General features: G+C 29.7%; 6 protein-coding genes across 6 annotated transcripts; 1 reads left to right on the top strand and 5 right to left on the bottom strand.

Annotated features, from left to right (window-relative positions):
- Positions 1 to 5895: 5895 nt before the first annotated feature.
- GO595_005648 (deoxynucleotidyltransferase terminal-interacting protein 2) lies at positions 5896 to 6420 on the bottom strand (the record flags this gene model as incomplete). The annotated part of the gene is made up of 1 exon (XM_067918914.1): positions 5896 to 6420. One exon carries the CDS (start codon positions 6418 to 6420, stop codon positions 5896 to 5898), a length of 525 nt encoding a protein of 174 aa, XP_067774143.1.
- Positions 6421 to 7653: 1233 nt separating this feature from the next.
- On the bottom strand, positions 7654 to 8508 carry GO595_005649 (uncharacterized protein; the record flags this gene model as incomplete). The annotated part of the gene is made up of 1 exon (XM_067918915.1): positions 7654 to 8508. One exon carries the CDS (start codon positions 8506 to 8508, stop codon positions 7654 to 7656), a length of 855 nt encoding a protein of 284 aa, XP_067774144.1.
- A 1526-nt stretch (positions 8509 to 10034) lies between these two features.
- Positions 10035 to 11612, bottom strand: GO595_005650 (uncharacterized protein; the record flags this gene model as incomplete). Its single annotated transcript, XM_067918916.1, has 1 exon — positions 10035 to 11612. One exon carries the CDS (start codon positions 11610 to 11612, stop codon positions 10035 to 10037), a length of 1578 nt encoding a protein of 525 aa, XP_067774145.1.
- An 809-nt stretch (positions 11613 to 12421) lies between these two features.
- Positions 12422 to 15898, bottom strand: GO595_005651 (cytoplasmic FMR1-interacting protein 1; the record flags this gene model as incomplete). Its single annotated transcript, XM_067918917.1, has 1 exon — positions 12422 to 15898. The coding sequence occupies one exon, from the start codon at positions 15896 to 15898 to the stop codon at positions 12422 to 12424; it is 3477 nt and encodes a 1158-aa protein (XP_067774146.1).
- Positions 15899 to 16484: 586 nt separating this feature from the next.
- GO595_005652 (60S ribosomal protein L8) lies at positions 16485 to 17243 on the top strand (the record flags this gene model as incomplete). Its single annotated transcript, XM_067918918.1, has 1 exon — positions 16485 to 17243. One exon carries the CDS (start codon positions 16485 to 16487, stop codon positions 17241 to 17243), a length of 759 nt encoding a protein of 252 aa, XP_067774147.1.
- A 638-nt stretch (positions 17244 to 17881) lies between these two features.
- Positions 17882 to 19426, bottom strand: GO595_005653 (serine/threonine-protein phosphatase 2A 56 kDa regulatory subunit alpha isoform; the record flags this gene model as incomplete). Its single annotated transcript, XM_067918919.1, has 1 exon — positions 17882 to 19426. The coding sequence occupies one exon, from the start codon at positions 19424 to 19426 to the stop codon at positions 17882 to 17884; it is 1545 nt and encodes a 514-aa protein (XP_067774148.1).
- Between the last annotated feature and the right edge of the window lie 94 nt (positions 19427 to 19520).

Below are 19520 nucleotides of genomic sequence, written 5' to 3' on the forward strand. Positions count from 1 at the left end.
CCTGTTCCTTGATTTCCTAATATAACTAAAGCAACTCCAGTTTTAAAATTTGGTTTTTGAAGAATGCTCGCGATCCAAATTAGAATATATCTATAAATTTCTTCATTACCATTTGCTATTACTTCTCTCACATGATCTAAAAACGGTTGTATAATTTCTGTTTTTACTTTATCAAGCTTTTTATAATCATAACCTCTAAAGTAAGAAAAAATTTGAGGGTCTTCGGAATAAAATTTTAATGCCTTCACCGTGAATATTTTTGTATTTTCTAAATATAAATCCCAGGCGGAAACATTTTTTGTTTTGTTTCCTTCAGTTCTTTTGCCAATAATTATTTTTTTTAGCTTTTGTTTTGCAACGTTTTCTGATGTGTAACTTACTTTAACATAATCATTCACTGCGTCATAATCTTTAAACATGAATACTTCAGGTGTTGAATCGCAGGCTAAGAAACATTTCTTTAAATCGATTATTGCGTCATCTCCGTTTAAATCATAGGGAGCATTATTTCTAATATCCATTAGATTGAATTTGTCGTTTATATCAATACTTACCTCTGACATCTTTTTAGTAAGAATAAAAAAACAAAAAACTACTTCAAAACTAAGCTTAATTTCCTTACTTACCTTACTCTTACTTACCTTGGTTTTTGTCCGCATGTATTTATCCTCTTTCTTAAATTTTCTAGTTTTTATAGGTAAGTTAGGTAAGAGTAAGTAAGGTTTTAATATTTTTATTTTTCGCACATGTTTCCTTAAAACCTACCGTTAATCCTAATTTTCAATCATCCTCTCGTCGTTAATGCTTTCTTTTATGTAGCGCGGCTTGAAGCGAGCGTATCACGCGAAGCTTCAATAGCGCTGTGTGTGTGTGTGTTTTGTAACTGAATAGTAGTCTGAATTCATTAAGAGTGAAGTGATGGAGTGACATTTTTATGATTGTGTATTTTGGCCATTCGTTCATTGAAATAAGTTTGCCATGCGACCAAACAATAACCGTCGCTTTTTGACTACTAACCTCCGACCAAATAATAACCGGGGAGAATTTGTGCTGGTTATACGAGGTTTTTGATAGGTTTATGCGGAAAGTGGCATAAAAAGTGCTATCGTCCCTATGAAAAAGTTTCGCGTTCTCTCAAAATTGAATGCGCATTCAAATTCGTGAGATCTATTTTGTTTTGGAAGATATTTTTGTTTCATTTCGGTAATAATTAATTAGAAAGTTTAATACAGATAAAAAAGGTATGTGAATTGACTAACTTTATTCGTATTTTATTGCAACAGAGAATTAAAGCGGTTTTGACATTTTGAATTTATAGACTTTATAAAGTCTTTTTCAACCAACTTTCTCTTCTATAGATTTCTTTTTAATTTTAAAATTATTTGATGTGTATTTAATACATTTCAGATTTTAGTATATGAGGAAAGTAGACAAATTTTCATGAAAATATAATAATTTTTATAATATTTCCTTTGAATTTAGTCACTTTCCTTTAAATTTGTGTTCGATATAATACATAAACGGTCGTCTAAGCAAATTGGACTTTCCAATTAACCACATATAAACCAGTCTATACGCGTACTCGTATATGATTAAATATCTTCTACAATTGATAAAATTACCAAATTTTTTTATAAAATTTTATAATCGATTAGAATGTTAAAATTTTTTATGTGAAAAAAAATGTATTTTTTACAAAAAATTCAATATTTATTCATTTTCTACAATTTTGATAAAAACATGATTTTGATTTTACGAATTTGTTTATAAAATTATTTTAGTAATATAACTCTATAATGAATATTTTTTAATATATTTTTGTTTTAAATTATTTTATAGTTTTGACATTCTGCCTTACAAATCAGATATTATCCCTTTCTAAAATCATTTGTTATTATGATTTAAACTATTCATTGTTTTGTTTCCTGTTCGCTAATATTTGTGTGCATTCCTATGTAATTAAAATAATTAAATTCATATATGTCCTTTTATCATTTAAATTTACTTCTATATTAAGCTGAATAAATTTCAAACTTCAATTGATATTTCATATGAAATATTTTTATTTGGAATAAAAGCAAAATTATCCATAGTATTCAGAGCGTCATATCTTTGATTTTGATGTATTTCTTAGAAAAGCATGCGATACACATTTTGGTGGAGATAATCGAATTAATTCGTAATAATTTGCATATAAATTCCAAAAAAGTTTAAATGTGACTTAAGGTAAGCGCTACGTGCATTACTATCATCATGTGAAAGAGCGAACATTATCCCCAGCCACATCCACTACAATTGTTTGTGATTCATGATATGAAGGACACAACTTTATGGATAACATTTCACGTGCAATGTTCGAAAACTTAAGTGATGAACTTTTCAGATCAACAATGACACAAACTGCACAAGTATTAAGGGATGCGAGCATGTCCAAGTCAGATGTCACATTAAGATAAAAATATTATAAAAATTTCAGTGTATGTCAGTGGTCTACAATCTTTTCTAAGTTGGATGCTATTAACATCAGCTCGTAAAACATCATCTGGGTATTATGATACTTTCATGAAAATTTAGATTCATCTGTATATTAGATTTTGTATTGACGAAGATATTAGAAATCTATTATTATGATGTAAAAAAATTAATTAGTTAGTGCTATAGAATTTAATCAAGTAGATTATATGACATTATTTGCTTCAATTGCAATTGAACATATCCGATAAGACTGAGATTTCTATCGTTTAATTTTGGGGTGGCCTAGCCGTCTTTCAAAAACATTTTCTCACTTATCCTGTTTCAACAATAAGATAAATGGGAAATAGTCAAACGCAAATCAAAGAAGAAAATATAGATTCAATAGGAATGTTACAACAAATAGAAAATTATATCTTTAAAATGAACGAAAATAATATTCCAGAAACAGTTGAATCAACATTATTTATTAAAACCCATCAATATCCATATTCATTTAAGCTTATAATTTGTCAATTACTTTATTCGTATTTTTAAATGGGAAATGAAAATATTCAATTAGTTTTTGAATATATAAAATTATTTAAAATGAAAGAAGAAGAATTATATAAGGAAAATAAAGATACAAATAATGAAACGAAAGAAGATAATATCATTAATATTTTTACAGATTTTCTTTTTAATTTTGAAACACAAGAATCGAATTATATTCTCGAAAGATTAACGGAAAATAAAATAATTGAAGAAAATAAGATCAGATATATAAACTCGTTGTTATTTATTCACTATAAAAGAAAAAGCGAAATTAAAAATATAAAATCTAATTTTCTACAATCAATTTTAGATAATTACAAAGAGCTTTCGAAGAATGATTTTGCACTTCATAAGCAATTGATTAAAGAAGGACATAATCCAAATGAAATTGCAAAAATAATTCGAAATGATGAAATAGAAAAACTTCAAGAAATATCATCACAAACAAATTTTGATTTTAATCAAACAATTAAACCATCACTTTATGAAAGTTGGATTTGTTTTTTATTATAATTATGAAATACTTTCATTTCTAATTGATAAAGAAAATAAAAATTTTGAGGAACTTATCAAAACTTCGATTAAAACTGGAAATATATTTTTATTTAAATATTTTGTAAATAATAATATAGATAAAATCCCTAAAAATGTTTTAAGTTTAATTTTAATTTCAAGAAATAAAGAACTTTTTAAAGATATTCTTAAAAATAAATTTATATTGATTAAAAGTAATGATGATATTTAATTAATTTATTTATAGTTTTATATCAAAAATTTAATAACATTTTATTTAATTATTTTATTTACAAATTATAAATAATTTTAATTTTAGTTCTACAGAAATGTATCAGTTCTTATTCAAGCAAAAAGCAATAGGAATTAATGCTAATACAGCACTTATGTATGCATCATCACGTGGTCGTACAGAAATAGTTAAATTACTTCTTGAACAAAAAGGAATTGATATTAATGCTAAAAATGAAATTTATTTTAATAATTTATTATTTCAAAATAATATTTGGAAATTATTTAAATTATTTTGGATAGCACTTATTTATGCATCTTTCAATGGTCATACAGAAATAGTAAAATTACTTCTTGAACAAGAAAGAATTGATATTAATGCTAAAGATATTTATTTGTTTTATTTTATATTGATTTTAATAATTTTCTATATCAAAATAATATTTGGAAATCATTTCAAATATTTAGAACAGCACTTATGTATGCATCATCACGTGGTCGTACAGAAATAGTTAAATTACTTCTTGAACAAAAAGGAATTGATATTAATGCTCAAGATATTTATTTGTTTTATTTAAAATTTATTTTAATCATATTTTATTTCAAAATAATATTTGGAAATTATTTAGATTGTTTGATACAGCATTTATGTATGCTTCTAAAGAGAATAAAACAGAAATAGTTAAATTACTTCTTGAACAAAAAGGAATTGAAACTAATGCTCAAGATATTTGTTTGTTTTATTTAAAATTTATTTTAATCATATTTTATTTCAAAATAATATTTGAAAATTATTTAGATTATTTAAATTATTTTGAACGGCATCTGAAAATGGGCGTGGAAAAATAGTTAAAATATTACTTAAACAACAAAACATTGATATAAATGCTAAAAATTTATATATTTTTCAAATAATATTTATATAAATTATTTTGGATTTCAATATAATATTTGGGGTTTATTTATATTTATTAAAACATTAATAAAAGCTCTTGAAAATGAAAGAATAAAAGTTTTTAAATTACTATTAAAAAAAAGATAATATTGAGATAAATATAAGTGATGTTTTTTATATTTGCACCATTCATTAATAAAAATTTCAATGTTTCCACCTGCAACTGCATATTTACCAGCATTTACTACATTTGTGTTTTCTACTTGAGCACCATTTATAAGTAAATATTTAAAACATTTAACTGATGAAAAAAATGCTGCATAATTAATTAATGAAACATTTTCTTTATTAATAAATGAACATCTTTCATAAAGTGAAGTTTCAATTATTTGATTATAATTAAAATTCGCTTGTGATGATATTTCTTGAAGTTTTTCGATTTCATCATTTCGAACTATTTTTGATATTTCACTTGGATTAAATCCTTTCTTAATTAACTTCTTATGAAGTTCCTAATCATTCTTTGAAAGTTCTGAATAATGACTTGAAAAAGACTTTTTAAATTTATTATTTTCTTCCATTGGTTCATTTAGTCATATTTTAAGTTCTGGTGGTGACTCGTAGCGGGCAAAAAATAATGATTTGCTTTTATTAAGATCATCGGAATTAATAATCTTTTGATGAATCAATTCATTAAGAATATAAACGATTGGGTATATAAACCAAGAAAATATTGAAGACATAAATTTATTATTTTATTTTCCTTTTCGATGTTTTTCTCTTTTATTTAAAAAACAATTGTTAACAATTGTTAAAAAACTTTTTCCTTTTGAGAAACTATTGATGAAAGAATTATTAAGTAAATCTTAATAACCATAAATTTAAAAGAAAATGATGAATCATTACTGTATAGTTCCACTTTATATTGCCTAATCCCATATAATTATTGAACTGATGCATCAAAGTTTTCATCTTTTAAATTAAAAATGATATCTTCTAGTTGAAATAATGTTTCCATTCATGAAAATAAAGTTTGGTATAAGTTTTTGAAAAATGAGAAATCAAAAAAAAAAAAAAAACATTTTCATAATAACTATTTAATTAGTAATAATACCTTGAACAAACCATATTTAATTTAACTCAAAATGGTATTGAACACTTGCTCAAACAAAGAAATTATTTGATATAACTTTATTATATAATATAAATAATATGAAAATGATAACTGTGATGCTCGCTTTTCATTTGGCTTATTTTGATGGTTTTTTCTTATTCATTTTTGAATAATTCATTTCAAGGTATTCACGAAATCCTTCATCCTTAGCCAAAGATTCTGCAATTGTTGGAGCCCTATAGCGTTTAGCAACTCTTCCTCTTCTTCCTTCAATTGGATTATCTTGAACAACACCAAATTGAAGAAATTCTGGTGGTTTTTCGGGAAGTTCTACAGCACCTGCGCCTCCTCTTTTTAGCACAGATCTCATTCGTAGAATTTCCCAGTCTCTTTTATCTTCTTCAGTAAGATTAGCTTTGGGAATATTAAACCAATTATCGCCAGAAGTTTCACTTTTTTGCTTTGGTTTTTCTGGTTCTATTCTAAATGGATCACTCGTTGCCTTTTTCATTGCTTCATCAATCCTTTTTTGTTTTGAAGATTCAAGTATATCACCAAAAACAAAATTTTCATTTTTTTCTATTTGAATTTCATTCACCTTAGGAGTTTTTTCCTGTGTTTGTTTTGTTTTAAGAGCAATCAGTTTGTCCCAGTCTGCCATTAAATAAATACAAAAATTTAGAATTTGTCACTTTTTTACTCGACCAAAATGTAACGTCACTTTTTTAAAATGATAGAAACGAAAATCAACAACAAAATTCTTTACATAATTCAAATATGTAGTTAGAATAAAATTACTTGCATAAATTTTATTTATGTGGCGTTACTTGAATATTCATCATATCCTCTCATGAAAACAGTTAAGTTGTCATAAATGCCAAATCCTTTGATCTTAAAGATCAATAAATATAATAATATATTTATCATAAAGAACTCCATCATTGGATTATTAATAGATACATTAATAAATTACAGACATACTGCTAATGGAATAACAGAAGAAGAAATTATGAAATATTTCAATGAATTAATTCATAGTTTTAAATATATTTCAATTATAGCAATTTCAAAAGAAGAACTTTTATAAAATGTGTATGAACCAATTGGTGTAAAAGTATTTGAAATATTATTATTTGTAAAATGAAAAATTTTCAATTAACTCAACTGTACTTGGTAAATATCTTTTGATTTCCAGTTGGATAACTAATAATTTTTGTTATTTTTTAGTTATAAATATTTCATCATCATTATAATTATCATAATTCGTATTTCCAACTGATACTTTAATAAATTATGTAAAAACATAATTTCCAATTGAAGCATGAACGAAATATTTCAGTTTTACCGATAGTATCATATTTCCTAATAACGACAGATTCAATAAAATAACTTCGATTTAAAGCATGCGAACTTATGGTAATAATATAATCAATGCGTTCTATTTGAAGTATTGTAATTACTTAAGTAACTTAGTTACGAAGACATATTCTCTTGTTGTCTCACTTGAATTCATTATTGTAAGTGCTTTCATCAAATATTTCAAAGTATGAAATAAAAATAGAGCACAAACAAGATGAAAAGAAATAATTTTCATATTTGAAAAATGTTTGGTGAAACAAGCATCAAATAAGATCATTCCACCAAATTTTCAAGGAATTCCTTCTGGTTTTTTACCTAGAACAATTTACAAATAATTCAATAAACATTTTTGATAAACGCTGAAAACTTTTTAATGATTTTAACAATAATTTAATAACAATAAATAAAATATATTCATTCAAGAAAACAATCAAATTGTTAAAATATATATTTTGAATTTTATCAACATTTTTTTATAAGAAATTTCATATGGAAAACATGAGAACAAAATTAATTAATCAAAGTTGATAGATATTTAATAAATATGTTTTTCTTTGAGCAAATCCCATAATTTGTTCAATGTCATTTCTTTAATTTTTATTCCCTCCAAAGCCTTTGGCATTACACTTTTTACGCTTTCTGTTTTTGCATTTTTTGTTATCTCTTTATGCAAATACCATTTAGCAGTATCAGTGTTGCAATCCAATTCTTGGAGCGCTAATTTCGATGCTAAACATGCTTGCACCCTTTTCTTGTATGGAAGGTTCTTATACATCCCAGGGCTTCCTGCGTATTGTTTTAATGCTTTGCAGAGCTCTTCAACTGTCATTCCTTCTTCGTGCGTTTTGAGAATGGTACTGATTCGTTTTTGAAATGGAATCACTGGTTCGCCGATACAACGACTTCGTTCCCGCGGCGCTTCTGGTGTGTTTGGACCCCATTTTTCTGGATCCTCGGGTGAACGGACAAATAAAAATCTGGAGCCTTTTTGAATAGAATAATTGACATGTAAGATGCGCTTATCTGGAATTTGAGTAATCTTTCGTTCCGCTTTGGAAACAATATAATCCCAGAACTTATGAAGAAATTCAAGAACTTGTTCATCCGTGGCATATCCGCCATAAAGATTCATACAATAAAGTATTGCTTTTTGAACTGATGATAATTTGCGTATTGGTTGCCCTGCAATTTCAAACGGATGTTTAACATTGTCCATGTCACTTGGGTTAATGGAATTAAGATCTGGAACTTGATTTTTTGTATCATTTTTTCCAGATGGTTTGGTATTTTTTCTTTTGACGTCATGAATCTCTTCATTTGAAGCTTTAAGTGTGCTTTGGTTATCAGACTTCCTACGTACGAATAAAGCTTTTCTTTTTCCTCTTGCCATGTATTTTATGCATTCAAAATTTTTCGGGTTTGAATAACTCAACCTTCAAAACCGATAAATATCCATTGAAAAATGCTTTTTTTTAACTTTTTTAGTACCAAACCTGTGCACAGGGAGCTCTCACACAGCTGTATTTAATGTCATAGTAACATGTTATATAGCTTGAATTGTTATGTTTTTATGGATTTACTATGTATGTTAATATACTTTGTACTGCGATCTTCCTGTGATTCAATCATCGAATGTTTATCGTTTCCATATGACGATATTTTATCGGGATTCGTGAAAATTATCACACTCTCGATAACAACTCATTCAACCAATTTGAAAACAACTTTTGAATATAAATACGATATTTTTGCATTCAACTTTATGAGCGGATAAACTTTTTGTAATGCTTAATTTATTAAAAAGCATACAAGCATTTATGATTATTCGAACGAATACAAAGTTAAATCAAAATAGAAATTTGTTTAATGTGATAGCTAAAAATTTTAAGAAAACTTTATATATTAAAAAATAGATTTACTCATTTTTAGGGTTTCTCTTCCTTTTTACCATTTGCTTTTATCTGATCAGTATTATCTTTTGCTTGTGTTAGATTTTGTTCTGTTGAAAGTTTAATCATTTTGCCATTTATTTTATTTGAATTAAGATATCATCTGGTTTTTACTCTGGATTTGGTAATTAAGTAATTTCTTCCATTGATTTACCTGAACTTTTGTAAATTCCGTTTTCTTATCTGCTTCTAAACTTACTTTTTTGTTTTCATCTAGTTGATATTTACCAAATATTTTGTTATATTTATTTTCGATTTTTCTTCTAATTGATCTCATTTCTATTGTATACAAGATTTTTCACCCTTTTTAATTTTGTGTATTTTAATTTTGGCTTCGAATTTCGCCTATTGCAAAGCATATGCTCCATTAGATTTACCGGCGAAGCAAAGTCACTTCTAATGCACTTCATATAGTAGTTAAAAATAATAATATAGAAATAGTAAAATTACTTTTAGTTAAAGGAATTGATGCTAATGAAAAAACCATTCATTTAAATAATTTGTAATATGTTTTACTAATTTAAAATTATTATTTAATTCGAACTCATTTGTGTGAAGTGAGAAAATTAATTATTGCGTTAATTTCAAAGAAATGCATGATCATATCTATTTTAAAATACATTGATCAACATATAGATGATGTTCAAATCGAAAATAAAATAAATTTTATATAAAATAAGTGTAAAAAAATAATTTTAAAAGATAAAAAAATATCAAAAACATTCAGTTCGCACTGGGTTGTTATTAGATACTTTCCCAAATGGGCATCAGCTAGCCGATATTATATAATAGATACTAAATAATGAAATAGGAAAACTTCAAGAAATATCATCGCATACAAATTTTGAGTTATACCAAACAATTGAACCATCACTTTATGCAACATTTCATCGATTGATTATTCAGCATTTTTTTCACCATTTAAATGTTTTAAACATTTACTTATGAATGATTCAAAATGATCTCTTCAAACGAATGCTATGAATGCGCACACGGCTTTTCCATCCACATTCTTTGCATATACTCCATACACTCCATCTCCGTCGCCACTATACGTCACCACTCCGCCGGGAACCAGCATCATCGATTTTTTCATGTCCATCAATTTCATGTACAGTTCGCTGAACTCTTGATATAGCTTATTACCTTTTGCCTTATATGTTCCATCGCTTACGACGAATTCTCCGATTGTATCCGCCGAATCATTTTTGTCAGTAATTTCGATATCATTTTCATTATAAAAATGCGAATGCGTAACAAACATTACCATTCCGACGTCGCATCCAACTACGCCACATTTCACGAAACCATTTATTTCGTCTTTTTCTTTCCCTCCATCATCAGAGTAAATTTGATTTGGTATATCATCAATTAAATTTACATATTTTTCATGTACAATAATCAAATGACTTACAGAGTAACTTTGCTTCTTAATTAATGGAATCCATTTACCACCCAAACAGTGATTAACTTTTGTAGTTTCTTCAAAATTAACAAATATTTCACCAGGATCAATCGCTAAAAGTATTTCGTCATCCATTAAATCGATTGTTTTTTCAGGTATTGGAACTTTCCATCTCGTAGGCCTTGGTTTGTTATCAGTATTAACATTATTATACACCAACGAAACAATTCCCATCCAAAAAATACATTTACGTGAGAATCCAATACATGCAAATGCATTTGAAGTTGTAAATTGAACTTGCGTTGAAACGATTGTAAGATTCGTCGGATAATTAACACTTCCAGCTAAAAGTTCATTGTCACCAAAACTTTGATAATAACAAAAAATCGGCGCGCCAACACGAGATAATATATAATATTCATCAACTTCTTCATAATTTGGTGCCCTTAATTCGAATGGTACATCACCAGTGCCTTTTATGATTCGATAACGATTAAATGGCGTAACTGGTAAATAATTAATATATCCATCTTTACTAATCTTAGTAAACCCTTCTTCTGAGTCGGGAATATATTGCGTACATTCATTAGCATATGTTGGAGTTTCATACGTATAATCGGTAAGAGTGAATTTAAGATCTGATATTTTGCTGATGAACATGTGATAATTTTCCTTATTGGATTCTGAGGAGACTACAATTAAAAGACGCTCAGCAGATATTGTCGAAAGACATCTCAAATAAAAATTTTCGAAAATTGGTATTTCTTTTTCAACATCGAAAAGTTGATGAGTGATCGGATTGTAAAGGTTAAGCCCAAGTTTCTTACGTGGGAAATCAGTGCCAACTTCGTCCTTTTGGAATAAAATACCTTTACTGGGAATTGGTGTTATATTGGGATCAAATATTTTGGAATTTTCATCAACACATTGGATAATTAATACATCAGTTTGTCGCTCGATTCGAAATAGATAATTATATAGTACAATATAGTTTTGTCCTTCAAAGGTTTGCGCTATTATATATGGAGATGGATGTCGTGGCATGGAGATGTTGAATACAAATGGTTTACCAGCTGATGTCAAGAATGAAATTTTGGGGTTAATATCAGAATCAGCTGTCGAAAATAAAATATTATACATTCAATGGGAAATTGCTGAGTCTTGGTTATTGTATCTTTATCCTTAACCAAAGCAAAATATGTTGTATTATCACGATTTTGAACAAAAATTTTACCATATAGAATTTTCATATTGTTTGGTAATAACACTTGATTTGAGTCAAAAAACATTGGTTTTTGTTCTTGGAAAATTGGAATTTTGTTTGTGATGTTTTTCATATCGCAATTTTGTTGTTGGTTATCTCTATTCACGTATTTAAATTCACAATTGTCTTCGATTATTTCTCCGAAAGCAGTAAAGTGGCTTTCCATAATAATTAAAAAATAATTCGTGAACTCACATTTGTGAAAGAAATTATAAACGGATATTGGGACACCCTATTGGAGTTATAAACAAACCCTCTCAAAAAATTATCAGGAACCAACTGTTACCCAAGGACGGCTTACAAGGAAAAAAAGTCAACAAATTTTTATATATAAATTTTAATATTATAATAAACATTCTTCAGAGCGCTTATTTTAAATTGTTTTTGGTTAGAAATAATTTGTATATAAAATATTTTTATTGCGATCGTAATAAGAAAGAGACACATCCGTATAAAATAGCTCGGCCACTGTGGCCAGATTTGGTAATAGTTGGTATGCATTGCTGTTTAGATTGTTTTCATATGTGATTTGAACGGCAAATCCAGCACAAAATGCACTTTTATCTTTCTGCTGCCTTTTTCTTGTACACCATTACACAAACCAAAAACTTCTCATTCCAATATATTTGCATTGGCTCTGTAATTCGTAACATAAAATTTTTTCATTTATTTAGGTGCATGATGTTTATTCAAGTAGTCCAGTAATTCTTAAGTGTCTAATTATTGGCTGTACGAAAGACAGTGCCCAATTCATCGAGTTATTTTCCAAGCTGTTCACTGCGCAAAACTTTGCCAACTTCGATTCACCGTTCACATCAAAATCGACATCTTTCACTTTTTGAATCTTTCTTCCGATGTTTGTTGCGAAGTACAATCTCTCGTGCCTCAGAGTCGCGATTATCGCCGCAGCGCATAACATTACTCCTTCGCCGAAAGTAGCAAATGGAGAAGCCACTTGTGACGATCGAAATGCTTCCATATGGACAAATGTAAACTCTAAAACAGACCAAACAGCAGCAAAACCTGTTAAAGATGGGAAATCTAAAACAGTTTTACTTTTCTCTTCGAAAATCCCTTTCTTGTTCGCGAGATTTCGCGATACAGAACTTAATAATAATGAGACAACTGTTGGAAATGAGTCTTTGCTTGATGGAATAGGATTTTGATTACCTAATGAAATCGCTAATGACTGACCATACATTTGGTTTAAGTCAATGTGATACTTGCCGTCAAGTCCTAAGCCTTTGAAGTAGCTTATGACTTGGGCACGTGTCATTTTCTTATTTGATATTGCAATATCAAGTAAATAGGCTGATGCTATAACATTGCCCACCGCACGCATTTCTCGGAATAGGTCTTGAACATCGTTGTCATATGTGAAGTAAGAATATGCTCCTTCAAATCGATCAAAGATTACTTGACCTGTGGCCGATATAGACGGGTCTGCGATACGACGAATGGTAACTTTCTGTAAAAGTTTTTCATAAGAATTGGCAAACTTTGAAAAGATTGTATCGAAATCAGTGCATATCATTTGTATCGCACATGTAATAGTACCCATATCTAAAAGACGTGCAAAATGACAAAAGTGTTGAACTGTTATAAGTTTTGCTGTTGGTTCAAGGGCTGTTTTTAAGATTTTTGCAAGATTTCCTTTACCAAATGGAATTGATGGTAATGGCTTATAATCTATAGGCACTAATCTAAGTGGGCAAGTCCTAAGGAAATACTTTGATGATACTTTATGTGTAATATATTTTATCATTGAAACCATAAAGCTAGAAACAAAAGAAGTAGGTGTAGTATCACCTAACGCCACCTTCAAAAGGCTATTATAGTCCGTTAATGCTAAGCCTTGTTCACATAAAAGCCTATGAGTTTCTCGAATGATTTCAAGGCCTTTAGAAACCGCCACCATCGTTGAGAGGCCGTTTGTTGCTGCAGTTTTAATCAATTTTTGAATTGCGTCATTCATTTGCTCCTCTATCGGCTGCACGATAAGAGATTTTACGTCAATTTGTCTGCAGTGTAAATAAAACTGATTTTGTTGTAACAAATTTGTGAGACGATACGCTCTTGATTCAGGCCATTGTAACTGGCTATCGTTCTTAATTTTCTTAGCGAATTCATCTGGCAAAAATCTAATTGAAGCGTAAGATTTGAATGCTGTAAATGTAAAATCAGAAATTAATAAAGTTAACGTATGCATACAAATATCGGCTTCAGCCTTAATTTCGTCCAATAAAAACTTCGATTTAATTTGTTGTTGAGCTCTATGTGCAGCGTCATCATAAATACCGATTGGATAAAATATCATTTCGGTCAATTCTGGGACCATATAATTAGTTAAAGCGTATTCACATAACACATAAGGTAATGAACTACGTACAGGAAATGTTATTACCTTATTAAGATCCAACTGTACTTCTTTAAAGAACAAATCCGATTGATCACTTAACAGATCAATTAATTGCCCAAATTGCATCAAGTCGCACCAATACAATGAGTTATTCAAAAACGTTTGTAACATATCAATTGATTTATCTTTTCCAATGTTCTTTTTAATCGGAGCCATTTCGGATGTTGGGTTTAATAAATGTTGGATTTGGATACGTAAAAACTCTACTGATGATGGAGAAGGTGAAGATTTCTTATATACACTTTCATCTTTCGATGATTGCGTTTGTTTAGATTTCGATGATTTCTTATTTTCATCTGGCTCTAAGATATCTCCAAGTAATTCACGTAATGATTGGAAGACACTCTTTAAGTCTTTATCTGATTTTTGTGGCAAATGTTTTATGATATAATCACAATCATTACGTATGAAACTTTGGAAGATTTCATTGAAGTAATTACTTAAGATTCGATATATTGTTTCTGATGCTTGACGTAATTGATCACTTAATGATCGCCATAACATTAATAATTGTAATAATAATTGGATCTCTTCTTCACTATAGCCTTTACGCATTGACTTCTCAAAGGTACTACTAATCTCAGGGACAATTGGTGGATTCGCTAATTTATAAGCAAGTTGTTCGCGTAAGATGTTTTTCGTTGATCCAATTTCTTTGATAACTGTTAATACGATCTCATATAACTTCTGTGGAGTGATCTTCTTGCTTTCGGCATTTGCTATTTCAGTGGGGAAATTGGATAACAATTTGGTTAATGTGCTTTTGACTGGTTCTTGTTCTTCAAGTTTGAGTTGTAATTTGGCTGATCGAAATGCTGGAACAGACTTGCATAAATCACTGATACTAATGCTAACTTCATACGCTAATGGGATAAGAGGATGTTTGTTGGACTGTGAAATTAAAAATTGAATGGTTTTGGTATCACTATCATTAAATTTGACAATGAATGATAAGAAACGTAAGTACGCAAATAACATCTCTGGGCGAAGATATTGACGCTTCTCAATGGCATTTGTAATATAATTGGCCAATATGGAGCCGATGGCTTGCTTCTCAGATTTGGGTTTATTGCTAGTTTTAGATAAGATGGCTGTGTCTAAGTAATTTCTAGATGGCATCCAGGTTCGAATCTCTGATAGATTTGTATCATTAAATTCATTTCCTTTGGCCATGTTCTTAAAGTTGGTTAAATCATTAACCAATGATGTTTTGACAAGTTTGATTTCGTCAATGGCTGATACTTTATAAAAAAATTCACACATACTATCAATAAGTTGATCAGAATATTTCCCAGTGGACCAGAAAGAATTATAATCAAGAAGTTGTTGCATTGTGGTGACAGATTCAATCATGAAATTCATGGTTTCATTACAAAGTGCTAATATTTCTTCATAATATGGCTTTGCAGCATTCATAATTGTACTGTCCACTTTCTTCCTTTTGATAAAAGCAGTGATAGCATTTGAATAGCATCTTCGTGAGTATAATTTATTAATCATTACATCAGCTTGAGCTATTTTTTGAGAAAGTTTCTTGATAAGAGTTAGTGTTGATTTAGCTGTAAGGTTTGGTATATCTGCTTCATAGATCATATGATGTGCATAAGTTTCATTTGGAAAATCAACAAAAACAGCTGATGGTACAGATTTAGCAGTTGTGTCGAGCAAAGGAATTACACCAAGGTCATCCCATGATTCAACAAATGCACGAGAAGGGAGTTTGATTCCGTTGTTCGAGGACATTTTACTTGTTGTTACAGTTAGGAAAAAATGTCAAAATCGATCGTTTTTCTCATAAATATTTGACAATCGTTTTTGAAAAAGTATATTTTATTTCACGGTTTATTGCTGATGATCCTTTTCTCAATTTTTTATTTGGGTGTTTTATGCCCAAGCAGAAGATGCCTTAAGTTTCTGCATTAAGAAATTTTTCGAGATAACTTTATTAATTTATATCTTCTTAATAAAAAAACATTGTTATCATTCTTTATCCAATTGTTAACTTTAATGGAAAATTTAATATATCATGTAATATATTTGTTAGACTAAAAACAAGACACACAAAGTAAGAAATAATTTTGTAATTTAAAAAAAATTAGAGATGTATTAAATACCAAATTATCGAAATTTAAACCAAAAAGCAATAAATAAGTTTCAAAAAATAATTCTTTTAAAAATTTTATGGGGAATCATACTTATTAATGTAAGATGAAGATTTCATCAAAAGGAAAAATTTGTGATCGAATGCGATCATTTTTGATTCAAAAAATATATGATATTAACGTTCGACAAGAAACTGTTGATTTGCGGTTTTGGTCGGCCTTTTGTAATGGGACACATCATCCGAGCTCAGCGTAAAGGTAATGGTAATGTTTTCCGTGCTCATACACACCACAGGAAAGGCGCTGCCAAATTTATGCCACTTACAGCTGCCCAAAGGTCTGCTCAAATTGTTGGTGTTGTCAAAGACATCATCCATGATCCAGGAAGAGGCGCTCCACTTGCCCAACTTGTTTTCCAAAAGTCTGGTAAAGCAGGTCTTGAAAGACATCTTGTTATCGCCCCAGAAGGTATTCACACAGGTCAATTAATCCAAGTTGGTTCAACAGCCTCCCTTCATGTCGGTAACATTCTCCCACTTGGTCAAATCCCAGAAGGTGCCGAAGTTTGCAACGTTGAACATCATCCAGGAGATGGTGGTCGTTATGGCCGTTGCTCAGGCGATTCATGCCGCGTTATCACACACAACGATGATGGTTACACACGTGTCCAACTCCCATCCGGCCGTAAAGTTGTTGTTTCTAGCAATTGCCGCGCATGCCTTGGTGTTGTATCTGGTGGCGGTCGTCTCGAAAAGCCACTCCTTAAGGCCGGTACAGTTGCACACAAATACGCCGCAAAGAGGAAGGCATGGCCAGTTGTCCGTGGTACAGCAATGAACCCAGTCGATCACCCATACGGTGGTGGTTCACATCAACACATCGGTAAGCCATCAACAGTATCACGTAATGCTCGCCCAGGTCAAAAGGTCGGTCTCGTAGCTGCCCGTCGTACTGGTCGTAGGAGGGGTACAATTTCAGTTGTCTAAACAACGAATCACATTCCTCGTTTCAAGTTTTTTAGCACAAAGAACAAAAACATTCTCATGGTTTTTGGCTGCATTAATTAATTGAACTAAACGAATTTTCAAGTATATAATATTTCATTATCACACCACAAAATATTAAAGTGTATTCAGAGAAATCATTATTTCTTTGATAAAAAAATTCTTTTTTGTTCTTTTTGTTCCACATTCAAGAAGACACTGAAATCCATCGTTTTAACTTTTTGATATATCTCATATAATATTTTCTTCGTCAATTGAATTCTTAAGAAATCTTCTTGAATATTAAAGGATCCTTATATATAAGGATTTTTATTATATAAAAGTGGTAAAAATTGAAGTTAAATCGATCGTTTTCAACTCAAAATATCGTTTATATTACAAAAAAGTGACAGCTCAAAAATTGAAACAACATGATAAATTACCATTACTATTTAATACTTTATGGATATTATTCATAAGGATTTTCCTTTTGGGAAATATTTACATCAATGTGATTACAAAAGTCATATCCATACACAGTATAAAATTCACCCAATGTAAGTAACGAATCAATCACAAAACATTTCTCCAATTTTCATCTCCACTTAAAAAATATTTTTTTTCTATAACGAAATATTTATTTAATTATTGTAAGTTACATCGAGTGTTCCGCATTTCTCATTTATTACAGTTTTCACTCCATGCTGAGCAGCACTTCTAATCATCATTTTCCATGTTTCCTTTTTATTAATTAGTTTTTGCATCTCATGTTGTTCTTGCGCTTTCATTGTTTTACTAAAAGCGTTAAAAACAGCTTGAGACGTTTCCATGCAAATTCTAATTACCGAAACAGCTAAGTTCTTTATTCCTGTATTCCAATGATTTGTTCCTGCTTGATATAAATATGGACAAATTATTGGAAAGATTTCCTTCGCGTGTAAAGTAGTCAATTGCACAAATTTGTCATTTTTCCACATTAACATCGCGGCTTCGCTCACTTGGAAGTTATTTGAAGTTATAGACTTACCAATTTGATGAAACAAAGGGTCAATTAGTTCAACAAATTGTTCCTCGTTAGCCATTTCTAAGATTTTACCAAGTTGATTGATAAATAATAATTCTTTATATGAACATGATACAGGCCAAAGCTTTAAAAGCTCTTTAATTATGATGGGAATTAAGGTGGAGTCTTTTTGGATATATTGCATCACACAAAAAAAGAGATTCGGGGCAAATAAATGTAAGTAATATGAAGTATGTAATGGTAATAATATCTTAATTAAGAATGTCTTATGCTCTTGCTTTAATGGAATGGCATAACCTTTGATGATTGAGACCATGATTTCTAATAATTCAGTAATCCCACAAAAATAACGAGTTTCATATATGTAGGTGTAAAAGACATTTGTAATGGCTTGACGAATCAATGGGCGTTGTTGGATGAACTTATGATAAAGTCGATGTAAAATCATCTTTAACGCATCTCGTTCACGTTGATCAGCGGCATTAAATAGCAATAAAAACTGTGATATAAATGAGGAATCTATGTATTGGACAAATTGTGATGGATCCATTAGGGATGATTCAAGAAATCTTTGGAAGATTTGATAAACAACTTCAAGATGTGGCCATGTGGATTCATATATGGTATCTTTGATGTCGTCACCAATCATTGGGATTTTAACTAAGTCAGGAATAGGTGATATGGCTCGAATTATATTGGATTTGATCATGGCAAAAAACATTTTAAATGTTTCAGGTTCAAACAATTTGAAATATTTGGGTTGAGAGATACAATCGAGAATTTCATGAAGATATCCAAGTTTGATTTTTCGATTTTTTAAATCTGACATAGGATCCGAAAAATTACAAATGATTCGACATTGCTGCAGCTTCTTACGCATAAGGTCATTAAATTTGTCTTCTGTAACCGAAGAAATTAATGGTAAATCTTCAATTTGACCATAATCTTCAGTAGAATATGTTGAGGGGAAAGATCGTTGAAGACCTATCTCCTGGATCATATCAGAGCGTGGAGTTGACATGACCGTGCGATTTTTGAGAATTTGATTAGCTTGATTTGTTGCATTGTTCCCTGATGCAAGACGTGTTGACTTTGATTTGGAATCTTTTGTACTTTTCGCTGTGATGATTTTTCGAGAACTTGGCGTAGGTCGTGGAGGCATAAGTGTTTTGAATCTCAGAAAAGTTTATAACGATAAAAAACGTTTAGATGACACTTTTTTACAGTTGGTCGAGATGTCTATAGTTCACTTTAAT

This window comes from Histomonas meleagridis (genome assembly GCF_020186115.1).
Source record: "Histomonas meleagridis strain 2922-C6/04-10x chromosome Unknown contig_37, whole genome shotgun sequence".
In the NCBI taxonomy this organism is placed as follows: Eukaryota; Parabasalia; order Tritrichomonadida; family Dientamoebidae; genus Histomonas; species Histomonas meleagridis.